The sequence below is a fragment of the Papio anubis genome, chromosome 16, assembly GCF_008728515.1.
Source record: "Papio anubis isolate 15944 chromosome 16, Panubis1.0, whole genome shotgun sequence".
Taxonomy (NCBI): Eukaryota; Metazoa; Chordata; class Mammalia; order Primates; family Cercopithecidae; genus Papio; species Papio anubis.
The window spans coordinates 40,791,450-40,804,365 of record NC_044991.1 but is presented as its reverse complement, the minus strand read 5'-3'; the positions used below and the strand labels follow the sequence as shown (position 1 = coordinate 40,804,365).

Genomic DNA, 12,916 nt, shown 5'->3' with positions numbered 1-12,916 from the left:
TGCTGGGATTACAGGCGTGAGCCACCGTGCCTGGTCTTTTTTTTTTTTTTTAATTGAGAAAGAGTCTTGCTCTGTCACCCTAGAGTGCAGTAGCGTGATCTAGGCTCACGGTAACCTCCGCCTCCGTGGATCAAGCGATTCTCCTGCCTCAGCCTCTTAAGTAGCTGGGATTACAGGCGCCCACCACCGCGCCCAGCTAATTTTTGTATTTTTAATAGAGACGGGGTTTCACCACGTTAGTCAGGCTGATCCCGAACTCCTGACCTTAGGTGATCCGCCCATCTCGGCCTCCCAAAGTGCTGGGATTACAGGTGTGAGCCACCGTGCCCGGCAAAATGCACAAATCTTAAGTTTTGACAAATGTACATACCCATGTAACTTGTTGTTGTTGTTGTTGAGATAGTCTCACTCTGCTGCCCAGGCTGCAGTGCAGTGGTGTGATCTTGGCTCACTGCACCCTCTGCCTCCTATATACCCATGTAACTTGAACCCCTAACAAATTAAAAAAAAAAAGACGATCACCCCTGAAAATTCTGTCAGGCCCCTCTGTAGTCAATCTCCACTCCCACCCTATTTAACAACTATTCTGATTTTTTTCACTATAGTTTTGCCTGTTCTAAAATTCCTCAAACTTTTAATAAACTGTCAGTGGAGACTAAGCAGATATTCTCAACTACTGTAGGAGGGATATAAATTGGTATATCCTTTTTAGAAGGCTATCTGGCAGTATGTAATTAGTAAAATAAAATTTATGCATTCCTTTTGACTTAGTAATTTTATGGGAGGAATTTTCTGAGAGGTCTACCAGTTCATGTATGCAAAGAAGGCAGTCCGAAAGCTGTTCACTGAAGCATTGTTTGTGAAAGCAAAGGATTGGAAATAACCTAAATGCCCATCAGTAGGGGAAAAGTTAAATGAATGAACAGTCACACCTTGCCGCAATTATAAGAAATGATTTACTGATATGGCAAGATTGCCAGGACAATCATTAAATGCAGAAAAGCAAGTTACAAGATGCTACATACCCAACATAAAACCATTACACAGAACACCAATAAAAATAAAACAAAACACAAAACATATGCCCAAGGTGTATTTCTGTTAGTCCATAACCCAAACTGACATCAGTGGTTTCCTCTAAGGAGAGGACTAGGATTATGGGAAAGGAGAGAAGGTGCTCAACGGGTTTTTCCTTTGTTGTATTGTTTGAATCTTTTACAATAAAACTACACACACGTCTTAGAGGATGAAGTTATTTTTTAAAAAGACTACTGATGGCCGGGCATGGTGGCGGGTGCCTGTAATCCCAGCACTACGGGAGGCCGAGGCGGGCGGATCACCTGAGGTTAGGAGCTCGAGACCAGACTGGCCAACATGGTGAAACCCCGTCTCTACTAAAAGTACAAAATTAGTTGGGCATGCTGACAGGTGCCTGTAATCCCAGCTACTCGGGAGGCTGACGCAAGAGAATCACTTGAACTCAGGAGGTGGAGGTGGCAGTGAGCTGATATCCTGCCACTGCACTCCAGCCTGGGTGACACAGCAAGACTCCATTTAAAAAAAAAAAAAAAAGACTACTGACAAAATAGGGATAGGAGATAGGAAATAGGTGAATTTGTGGAGAGGGAGGAGAGAAATTAAAGTTTTTTTCTATGCTATATATTGACAGTGTTATGTCTCCCAGCAAAGGAGCTTTCCCCAGCCTATCTATTAATACACATCTCTCTTCAGGCTCCTCGTTAATGTATCATTTCTTCTTCTCTGCCACTTACATCAATATATTAATGGTTTTAAATGAAAGTGCCTATATGTTCACAGATTAAGTATGCAAAATGTTTTCTAAATGAAAAATGAAATATACCAATCTCATATTTAAGGAGAGACCTTATGTGTCTTAGTCTGTTCGGACTGCTATAGCAGAATACCATAAACTGGGTGGCTTACAGACAACAGCAATTTATTTCTCATAGTTCTGGAGGCTGTGAAGTCCAAGATCAAGTCGCCAGCAGTGTATGGTGAGAGCCCACTTCCTGGTTCATAGATAAACCTTTTTGCTGTGTTCTCACAATGGTGGAAGCAGCAAGCAGCAGCCTAGGACCTCTTTTTTTTTTGAGATGGTCTCGCTATGTCGCTCAGGATGTAGTGCAGTGGCGCAATCTCAGCTCACTGCAACCTCTGCCTCCCAGGTTCAAGCAATTCCCTGCCTCAGCCTCCTGAGTAGCTGGGATTACAGGTGCCCGCCACCACTCCTGGCTAATTTTTGTACTTTTAGTACAGACGGGGTTTCACCATCTGGGCCAGGCTGGTTTTGAACTCCTGACCTCGTGATCCACCTGCCTTGGCCCTCCAAAGTGCTGGGATTACAGGTGTGAGCCACCGCACCTGGCCTAGGACCTCTTTTATAAGGGCACTAATCCTATTAAAGGGGGCTCTGCCCTCATGGCCTAATCATGGTCCAAAGGCCCCAACTTCAAATACCTTCACATTGAGGATTACCTTTCAACTTCTGGAGGGCATAAATATTTATTAGTCTATAGCATTGTATGAAAACTGTTTCCCTCTTTGTGGAGAGGAGGAATGTCACTATCTAGAAAACCTGGGTGTTAAATGCAGAGGCTGAAGTTCAGTGGGAACTAAAAAAAATGGGGGCTCATCTTAAGCTGTGATAAACTGATACAGAAGCTTGATAAATTGTAAAACATCTTCAGATACTTGTTCACTTACTGAACATTTATTAAACAACTACTATGTATCAGGGGCTATGCCAAGTTCACACATATGCATCTTAAATATCCCATGACCTCAAGGAACTCCCAGCGTAATCTGGTAGTAATGGCAAATGCACATAAGTAATTACAGAGCTACAGTAATTGTAGGGAAAAACCATAAAACCTCCAAACTCAAAGTATAGCATCTGCATTTCCTGGGGTCATCTAAGACTCCACCCCTCAACTCTGGAATCTGCATTTTAACAAGGATCCCAGGTGACTTGGATCTTTATTAAGATTTGAGAAGTGGCCATGCTCAGTGTCTCACGCCTGTAATCTCAGCACTTCAGGAGGCCAAGGTGGCCGGATCACCCGAGGTCGGGAGTTCCAGACCAGCCTGACCAACACGGAGAAACCCCATCTCTACTAAAAATACAAAATTAGCTGGGTGTGGTGGCACATGCCTGTAATCCCAGCTACTCAGGAGGCTGAGGCAGGGGAATCGCTTGAATCCCAGAGGCGGAGGTTGCAGTGAGCCGAGATCGCACCATTGCACTCCAGCCTGGGCAACAAGAGTGAAACTCAGTCTCAAAACAAAAAAAAGGTTTGAGAAGTGATGACCTCTGGGATTATAGAAGGAACTACGGGGGTGAAGGAGTTGGAAGGGGTGGGGGGCAGGAAGTTAAAAAAAAAAAAAGAAGCAACTACTATTGATCCTTGGGAAGTGGTAAGAGAAGTCTTCAGATGTGAGGGGTGGTAGGAACATTCCAGGCTGAAAAATAAGCAGGCCCATGATCAAGGTAGTTAGAACTAGTAAGAGGTGTTCTAAGAAGTTTCGTCTGGGAGGGGCAGTGGGCACTTAGGAAGATATGGGAGATAGGGCAGAAAAAGTAGGCTGAGGCCAGAGGCAGAAGGGCCACACTGACCCGCTGAGGGTTATGGAGGAAGCCACAGAAAATTTTAAGCAAGAATGTGACAAGACCAGTCTTATGTTTGGACATAACTCTGGTGGCAGAGTGGAGGACGAAATGCAGGAGAGGCTGGAGCAGGCAGGCAGGCATGTATCCTTAAATGAGCACCATTCACTTTTGGACTAGAAAGGAAGTCTGAATATTAAGAAGTGTAGAGGCCACAGGGTCCTATGCAAACAGAAAAGCAGAGGGTTCCAGCTGCAGTAGGATACAGGGGGGTTCCTTCTCAGCTCAGGAGTGTGGCCTTGGACGGGCATCTTCAGCATCACCTAGGAGTTGTCAGAAACGCACATTCTCAGGCATCTCCTTAGAAGTAGTGAGGGAACCTTGGGGATGGGGCACACAAATCTAGCTTTGAACAATTTTTCCAGGTGATTCTGATGCATGCTAAAGTTAAGAACCACTGCTCTAGCCCGCCAAAAATCATGTCTCAGGTGGTAAAGGCTTAAAACTGCACAACTTGCTTACTGTCCTTTTTAAAAAGAACGAGGGTAATGAGAAATGGGTTTCTATGTTGAGCGGGGCAGAACAAAAGCCACATACAACCTAGATTTTATATAGTGCCAGAAAAAAATACTGACCATCTTGTCCAAAAGCCTCATATTTGGAGAATTAAAATAGTTTTGGTCGAGGCCATGATGTTCTCGGTAACCTAAATTAATTTATAAAATTCTCTCTGTTCCCTTTATTTCCCACAAAAACACCCGCAGCAAAAACGCTGGGATTCATCTCGGCCCTCTGAAAACCGTGTTTCCGACGCAACCGCCCATTAGAAAAACACAATTCCAAATTAAAAACCCGGAGAACTGAGCGGCGGGGCTGGCGCCACCATCCCGGGACAGCGCGGCCTTTCCCAGCCACACCCCTGCGCGCCGCCGGCCTCCTTCCCCGGCAGTTCCCAAAGATAAATAAATCTTCCTTGTTTTTCCAGACCTGAAATTAACGGTGACTCACAGAGCACTCTGCATGGCCACGGTCGCCTCGGGAAGGAGGAAAAATGTGCAGATTTTTTTTCCCCTCACGCGAGGGCAGGACAAGCCAGGCTGGGCCAATCAGGGGAGGGCGGCGGGAATCGCACCAAAGTAGGTAAAAAATGCGGGAGGCGTCCCCGCCGCCGCGGCCCGCGACTCCGCTCCCGCGGGTCCTCCCCCAGCGCGTCCCCCGTCCTCGGGCCCTACCCCCCACACCCCCAACATCCCTCTCCTTCCACCACTCTGTGTCCCTGTCTCTCACCTCTCCCTTATCCCGCTCCTCCCCCAACTCTGTCCACTCCCTCACCTCTCCCCTTCCCTCCCCCATCACCCCTCCACTAAGTGCCCCTCGCCCCCTCCCCCCACATCCCCCGCCTCTCCCCACTCTGTCCCCTCTCCCTCACCTCTTCCCTCCCCTCTCCATCCCCCTCCTCCCCCAAGTATGTGCCCTTCGCCCCTCCCCGCCAAATCCCCCTGCTTCCCACGCTCTGTCCCCCTCTCCCCCAGCTCTCCCCTCCTTTTCCCCTCCCCGGCCCCGCCCCGCCCCCAGCGGCAAGAACACCTGGCCAGGTGGCTGCCTCCCCCCGCGCGAGCCGTGCCTGCACAGTGGGTGGAGCGTCAGGGAGCCCCGCCCAAGGAGGCGAAGAAAGGCCACCCCTCCCCCATCATCTTTTGCCCGCCCCTCGCCAGCAGGAGCCAGCCTAGTCCGCCTTCTAGTCCCCTGCAGACGAGAAAGCACGTACCCTCATCCCTAAACACTTTCTAGTGAGGGAGACCCCGCCCCGCAGCCGGAACCAGGTGAGGGAAGTTCCCCTCCGGTAGTCTGGATAGCCGCCGGGCGGGGCGTTGCCGGACCGGCTGGTTGCGTAGCAACGGCGGGAGGTGCGTGACGTGCGCAGCCGCGTTCCGTCCCGAGGTGCGCCCGCCCCGGGGTAGGCTCGCGCCGCCGCGTCAGCTCAGCGCTCGGTCCGGCGGCTGTGAAGAAGACGCTCTGCAGACTCGCTGCCCGCCAGCTCCCAACCCCGCGTCCCTGCGACCGCCGCGGCGAAGATGGTGAGTGGGAGGGAGGCCGAGGCGTGGGCTGAGGCGGCCGGGAGCAGCGGGTCTCGGGGGCGCCGCGGAGTCGGGGATAAGGGGGTGAGCCGTGCCCCAGGCCCGGGAGGGACCCGGCCCGGCTGTGGGGGGCGGTCTCCGGGCCTCCGTCGCCAGCCATCCTGGCTGGGCCCTGGCGCCCCTGGGCGGATCCGCGGTCGCTGCGCAGCTCCCAGCTGGGGCGAGGCCGCCGCCCTGAGCGTGGCCTCTGCGGTGCCTCCAGACCGGGCCTTGCAACAACTGGCCGGGGTCGAGCGCCTCCACCCGCTCTGTGAAATCCATCCGGGGGGCTGCACACCGCGGCTGAGAAGTGGGAGGCGGGGGGCGTCGGAATCCGGCGACCGTCCTTGTTGGCGTGAGTTTAGTTCCCCAGAGCTAGCGCTGAGGCGCTCGGCGACTTGTGCGCGTTCCAGCCCTTGAGGTCTGTCCATCTCAATAAGGAAGCTAAAGCTTTTATGGAACAGCCCTAGAGCACGGAATGATCGCTAACGAGCAGGATACTGGCATGATTTAGAACGGGGTGGCCTTGCAGCCTCTTTGTTTTTTTTTTTCTTTTTATCTGGCAGTCGGCTTCCAGCAGCACTCTGGTCGTGCTTGTCAAGCTTGGCAGGGTCTCTTTTAACCCTTCCCTGCCCGATCTGTCCGTGTATGGTTAGAATTTTTTTTCTGACCTGTAGACAGTTGGACTCTGCCAGAACTTGGTGCGCAGGGTGTGGGCATGATGCTGGGATGCTGATACAAGCAAATTTAAGAGCTTTAAAAACCATTAAAATACTAGAGTCACCAAAAAGTAAACACGTGCTCATTAGTATATTCTATATGATGGACATTTTGCTTAATTTACGTATTTTCCCCCTTTACATTGTGTCCCTCTAATTAGCTATTTAAAAACAAACGTATTCTCAACTGAACTATCAGATGGAACATTTTGTCATTTTCTTTAGTCTGCACACACTGTTACCATTTTTGGTCAATGATTTGCAGGCATAGCCTTACCAGACTTTGCTAGAAATATTACATTCTAATTGCATCTGTCTGTCTAGAAGCAGTTGGTACCAGCTTATCTGCATACAAACTGTTTTCACTGTGTAACAGTTTTGGTTTTCTTAAGTTATTGCAACTTTCATGAAATGCAGGCGGCCCCTTAGTAAAAAGAAAAGATTAACCGGTACTTTCTTGATGACTGTAGGTATGTATGTAATAGGGATTTGATACGGTTCAGTTTTTGGTTTTTCTTTGGTTTAATGCTGTAAGCTACAAAGTATCAGCATCTTAAGTCTAATATTTAATTATTAAAAATTTAATAATATTTTAAATGTCTATGCTACTTTATACTAAAAGACTTTTAATCTAGGGGCTTATGAGTTACGGTACGTTTAAGACCAGTCACTCTAAAAGTGATTTGAAACTGACTGGCGTCTGCTCTAGAGACTTCTGATTTGACATTATACTTTTTTATTGAGTGTCTAATACAGACTTTATTTTTCTGTTTGAAAATAAGAGACCAAACATTTTACCTTTAGTTAAGTGCTTAAGTTAAATGCTTAAAGTGTAACTAAATGCAAGGAAGGAGGAGTCTGTTATATTTGCTTGTTCTTGTGAGAAGTGGGAGAAACAAAAATTAGAGATGAGCGGTTTCCAAATACGTTTCAAAATTGTTGGCTTTAGGGAGATCAAGAAGACCTTACAAGTTACCTTTGGAGTTCAGAATATAGACCCCCCATTTTTAAAGGTTATTTTTGTTTTTAGCCTTAGGAGCGCAGGAGCATCTTTGTTTAGTCCGGTGATTAGAGAATATTGTGGGTATTATCCCGGAGTCTAGCACTTTTCTTTTGGCTCTTTTGGTTGGATGCTTGGTTCCAAGTTTCTTTTAAGATTAAATTTTAACTACCGATGGGTTTGTTCTAAATTAGCAGAATCACTTCCTTGTACTCACCAAGTCTTCGAGAAGCACCTGAAATAAAGCGGTTTGAAAACAACTGGGCACTTGAGGATGAGATTAGATGTTTTCAGATGTCTCACTTTATAGTGTTAACCCCCTCCCCCAACAAAAAACAAACAATGTCTGCGTCCACATGAACCACAATTACAGACCCCAAACAAAACTGTGTGTGTGTGCGTATTGGGTGTGCCAGCCTCCTTGTATAGAAATTGTTTAGTAGCCCACCATCAAGTTACTAGAGTTATTTGCTCAGTAGTTCTACTGGATATGGATTGAGACATCACACCTAGACTTGCCTAGCTCCTCTTGTAACCAAAGAGTTTCTTTACAGCATAGATATATATAGCTTCTTGGAAAGTAAGAGTGTGTAGTCTTGCCCCCAAAGTAGAGTTAAAAGGTTTGCACAGTAATCTAACCCTTAACATTATCCTAATATGAACTGTATATGAACTGTGGTCTCACAGACTGAACTAACTGGCACAGTATTCAAGTATTCTAATACTTGGTGATTAGCAAAAACACTACAACCCAGTGAAATAGGTTGGGCATGTATTCACATGCCTATTTACCATATGAGAAAGCAGATTGTAAATGATTAATTGACTTGAGACAAATCACCTTTTCCAACTCCAAGCTTTAAAATAATAATTTTGAAACATTTTAAGCAGAAAAGTACACAGAATCACAGATCCTTTTGTGCAGGAAAAAAAAGGGCTGTCTTATTGCCGTATTTCAGGTTTTTATGTTGCCATTACAGCTAAACATGCATCGTCTTCCTCATCCTATTCTCTTCCCTCCCCAGAGTTATAACTATTCCTGCGTCAAAGACATAATAATATCCTGGTTGGTTAAGGAGATGATTTTATTCAGGCTGTTGCAATTAGGAGAGCATTGCTGATTGCCTTATCTGAAAATATGCAACAGGCCAGTTCTTTGCAGTTACCTGTTTCCCAGAACACAAAACACATGGGGTGGATTAACCATCACTGCTTTCCGAGAACACAGGGCTCAGGTAAAGTTCACAGTAGTCACCTGAAATTGATATTCATTGGTAGTTCCATACTTTTAGCTACTTAATCATATGTATTGCCTTGATGTGCTTTTAAAACTTATGTAAATACTACACTTCATGTATGCTTTTGCAGCTCTGTGAGAAAAAATTAAACTATGGGGTGGGTTTTTATTTTTTATTTTTATTTTTTGCAAGGGGGGGCAGCTTTTGGGTATATTTGTAGCTTTGATTCTTCAACTGCTGAATTGTGTTCTTTTGTATGACTATGCAAGTTTATCCATTCCCCTGTTGGTAGACATTTGGCCGTTTCCTAATTTTTTGCCTTTTTTTTTTTTGGTCTGTTTAAACTTTTTATAATAGGCAATTTCCATGTCATATATTACTATATATTACTTCTGTAGCCCCAGTGTGTATCTCTCCATGGTATATATCTAGAAGCGGAAGCTCTGGGTTGGAGCGTACATATTTTCTACTCTACTACTGGTTCGTTCTGGTTGTATTTCATCATCAACAGCTTGTTTCTACATTGCCTTTCACCACTTAATAAGAGACTTGAAACCTTTGCCAGTCTGATGGTTGTGAAATGGTTTCTCATTATTTTATTTTGCATTTCTCTTGATTACTAGTGAGCTGACTCTTTTTGTATGTTTATTGCATCTTAGGTTTTTACATACATGTTGCATCCTGCAAACCTGACCATTCTGTAAATACTTATCATCTTCACCTAAGCTTATTTACAGAGCCATAAAGTAAATATAACAGTTAAAAAAAAAAAAAAAATCAGCTGGATACAGTGTCACATACCTGTCATCCCAGCACTTTGGGAGGCTGAGGCAGGAGGATTGCTTGAAGCCAGGAGTTGGAGACCAGCCTGGGCAATATAGTGAGACCTCATCTGAACAAAAAAATTAAATAAAAATTAGCTGAGCATGCTGGCATGTGCCTATACTTCTAGCTGTTTGGGAGGCTGAGGTGGGAGGATTGCTTGAGCCTGAGTGTGAGAGGCTTCCGTGAGCTATGATTGCACTACTGCACTCCAGCCTGGCCACAGAGGGAGACCCTGTCTCAAAAAACAACAAGAGCATGATTATCAATACCAGAACCTCATACTGAGTACTAATATTTCTCTTTTCTGGGACATAAATTTCTTTCCAGGCCCCTTAACCAGCTAATTACCAGAAGTTCAATACTCTCTCTTAATTCTAGCCACCCGCCATTTTTAGGCCCCTGGTAGTGGTAGAATGTAGAGTGACTTAGGGCAGAGTTCTTTCCTTCTTTGCTGAGGGCTGTGGAGATTAACATCCCTCACTTTACACTTACACCCTCTTTCCTGGCAGTTCCTCTAGCCAAAACGTAAAAACACACACAGTAAATATATGGAAACAATGCACTTTCTGCTAAAATTTGCTGTACCTAAAACTTCTCTAAAAAATTAAAAGTCTGTAGGCAGGTGTGGTGGCGTGCGCCTGTAATCCCAGCTACTCAGGAGACTGAGGCAGGAGAATCGCTTAAACCCGGGAGGCGGAGGTTGCAGTGAGGTAAGATTGTACCATTGCACTCCAGCCTGGGTGACATCTCAAAAAAAAAAAAAAAAAAAAAAAATTAAAAGTCTAAAAAACAAACATGCAAAACAAGTAACCATGACTGACTTTCCTTCTTTTCTTTTTCCTTTCCTTTCTTTTCTTTTTCTTTCTTTTTTTTTTTTGAGACAGACTCTCTTGCAGCCAGGCCAGAGCTCACTGCAGCCTCCATCTCCTGGGCAGAAATGATCCTCCCACCTTAGCTTGCGGAGTAGCTGGTACTACAGATGTGCACCACCACACCCAGCTAACTTTTTAAAATTTTTTGTAGAAAGGAGATTTCGCTATATTGCCCAGACTGGTCTCAAACAATCTTCCCACTTTGGCCTCCCAAAGTGTTGGGATTACAGGCTTGAGCCATCGTGCCTAGCAACTATTTTTCATAAATAGAATTTGTTTAAATCAAAATTGTGTTTAACTTAGTATACAGGAAGACTTCAAACTTTTGAATTTCTATGTTAGTATAACTTTATGTTTTCTTTCAGTAATACTTTGAGATGAAGCAGGCTATATTTGAAGTTTGAAAAAAAACTTGCAAGTCTTGAAAAACTGAATTTAACATGTAAATGCGTTGTTTTTGTCCACAGAACAACACTCTAGTCTCTGAGTAACTAGAGCTAGTCTCTTCGTTGTACTGTCATTTGCATATGTAAACCACAGAGCATAATAAATAAGTAGAATATTGTGAAAGCATTTTTTTTTGTTTTGGAGGCAGGGCCTCATTCTGTTACCCAGGCTGGAGTGCAGGGGCATGAACACAGCTCACTGCATTGTCCACCCTCAGGCTGGGTCAGTTCTCTTCCTCAGCCTCCTGAGTAGCTGGGACTATAGGCACGCACAACCACTTCTAACTAAGCTTTGTATTTTAAAAGCTTTATATATATAAAGATGGGATTTATAAATATAAATTTATATATAAAGATGGGGTTTATAAAGGCGAGGTTTCACCATGTTGCCCAGGCTGGTCTTGAACTCCTGAGCTCAATCGATCCACCCACTTTGGCCTCCCAAAGTTCTAGGATTACAAGCATGAGCCAGTGAGCCCAGCCGTGAAAGTATCTTGAGCTTACTTCCCTTGTGGCATAACATTCCTCTCTAGATTGTCCATGAAAGTCATACACAAAGATTTACACCTAATACTTCAGCAATATTGTAACCACAACTTTTCTTCTGTTCCTGCCTCCTTTCATTGATGTTAGAAGTGAGAAGTTTTCACTTGGAATTGTGCTTCTGAATTATCTCCTCATTTTTCTTGAAATTTTACAATTGGGAGAGGCATAGACTTAGACAAATAAACATCAGGTTTATTCGTCTCAGTAATACTTTGGGCCAAAATGTTATATTAATCATTGAATCTGCTGTATTAAGACCCCCACTGAGTTGAATATTTAATCTAGAGTGATTCTTATCTCCAAGATTAGTCTTCTAGTAGCTGATACTGTAATGCTTACATGCTGCCAACACTATTCCATGTTTTGCTTTGTTATGTTAAAATTGAAGGTCAGTTTTATGTAGATTTTTTATTTGGAGGTTCTAGCAGGGGAGCGCAGCTGCTCATATAACCTTGACCAAAGACCGGTTCTCCTCTATTGGGAATGGTCATCCTCTTCTACCGAGTGCATAGCTTCTAGAGGGACGCACATGGAGTGGTGAGGGAGGAAGGGGACACCAGCCTAGCCAGCCAGATCAGCCAAATCAACCCTGGTGATCAATGGGGTGACAGATGTCGCAGCCAGATCACCCTCACATCCTATGTAGATTTTTTAAAAGCAATTGCTTTCGGTAAAAAATGCAATTAAAGTTTTTAAATTAACAATGTAATCTCTAGTTGAAGGTGTGAAAAGACAGAACTCTGTTGAAACAGGGCATAGATGAGTGCCTGAAAGATAGAAACTTAAGTTCATACTACAGCTGGAAGATCATTTGTCATTGTGTTTGTGCTTTTGGATCACATCAGAGAAAGATTGTTTACTCCTTTGAACATTTTTACATTACTTCATAGGTTGTTATTTCTGTTTGCCTTGTCACAGAAAAGCAAATGAATTTCCTACCCTTGTTTCTGTCTTGACTTGCTTTCAGAAAATAGCTTGTAAATGTAATTAGTGTTTATTTTAAAATGGTTTCACAGCTTTTCTGTTGCCATTTTCATGTACAGGAGCAACCCTAATCTAAAAATCCAAAATTCTCTAAAATCCCAAACTTTTTGAACACCAACATATTGCCACAAGTGGAAAATTTTACATCTGACTTCATGTGACAAGTCACAGTCAAAATGCAGACAAAACTTTGTTTCACACACAGAATTATTAAAATATATAAAATAATTTTCAGGCTATCAGTATAAAGTATATATGAAACACAAATGAAGTTTGTGTTTGAACTTGGGTCCTATCCCCAAGCTATATCATTATGTATATGCAAATATTCCAAAATTTGAAAATATCTGAAATGTTTGGTAACGGAAGGTACTTAACCTATAGTAATAGAACTAACGCTACAGCACAGCACAGGCAAATACAGATAAGGCTTCCCCAGCTTGCTCTGGGGCAATCTTTGAAGTCAGTTGTTGAAGCTTAGGAGTTTTCAGGAATTCTCAAATCATTGTAAGAATCTGCAGCCTGACCAACGTGGAGAAACCCC

The 12,916-nt window shown here is 44.3% G+C and overlaps 1 protein-coding gene and 1 long non-coding RNA gene across 4 annotated transcripts in view; one reads left to right on the top strand and one right to left on the bottom strand.

Annotated features, from left to right (window-relative positions):
- The window catches only part of LOC103888138, a 29,743-nt gene extending 24,264 nt beyond the window's left edge, over positions 1 to 5,479 (bottom strand). The window contains exons 1-2 of one of the 3 annotated variants that reach the window (XR_002515239.2): positions 5,394 to 5,477; positions 371 to 492 (exon numbers count right to left, since the gene is read on the bottom strand). This is a non-coding gene — a long non-coding RNA (uncharacterized LOC103888138). Of the gene's footprint in view, positions 1 to 370; positions 493 to 4,612; positions 4,923 to 5,393 lie in introns of those variants that run through there. The other 2 variants (XR_002515238.2, XR_002515240.1) reach the window with 2 other exon arrangements.
- DSTN (destrin, actin depolymerizing factor) overlaps positions 5,123 to 12,916 on the top strand; it is a 36,087-nt gene continuing 28,293 nt past the window's right edge. The window contains exon 1 of the mRNA XM_009216578.3: positions 5,123 to 5,703. Within this exon, the coding sequence (XP_009214842.1) occupies positions 5,701 to 5,703 (3 nt within the window). The 5' untranslated portion in view covers positions 5,123 to 5,700. The remainder of the gene's footprint in view (positions 5,704 to 12,916) is intronic.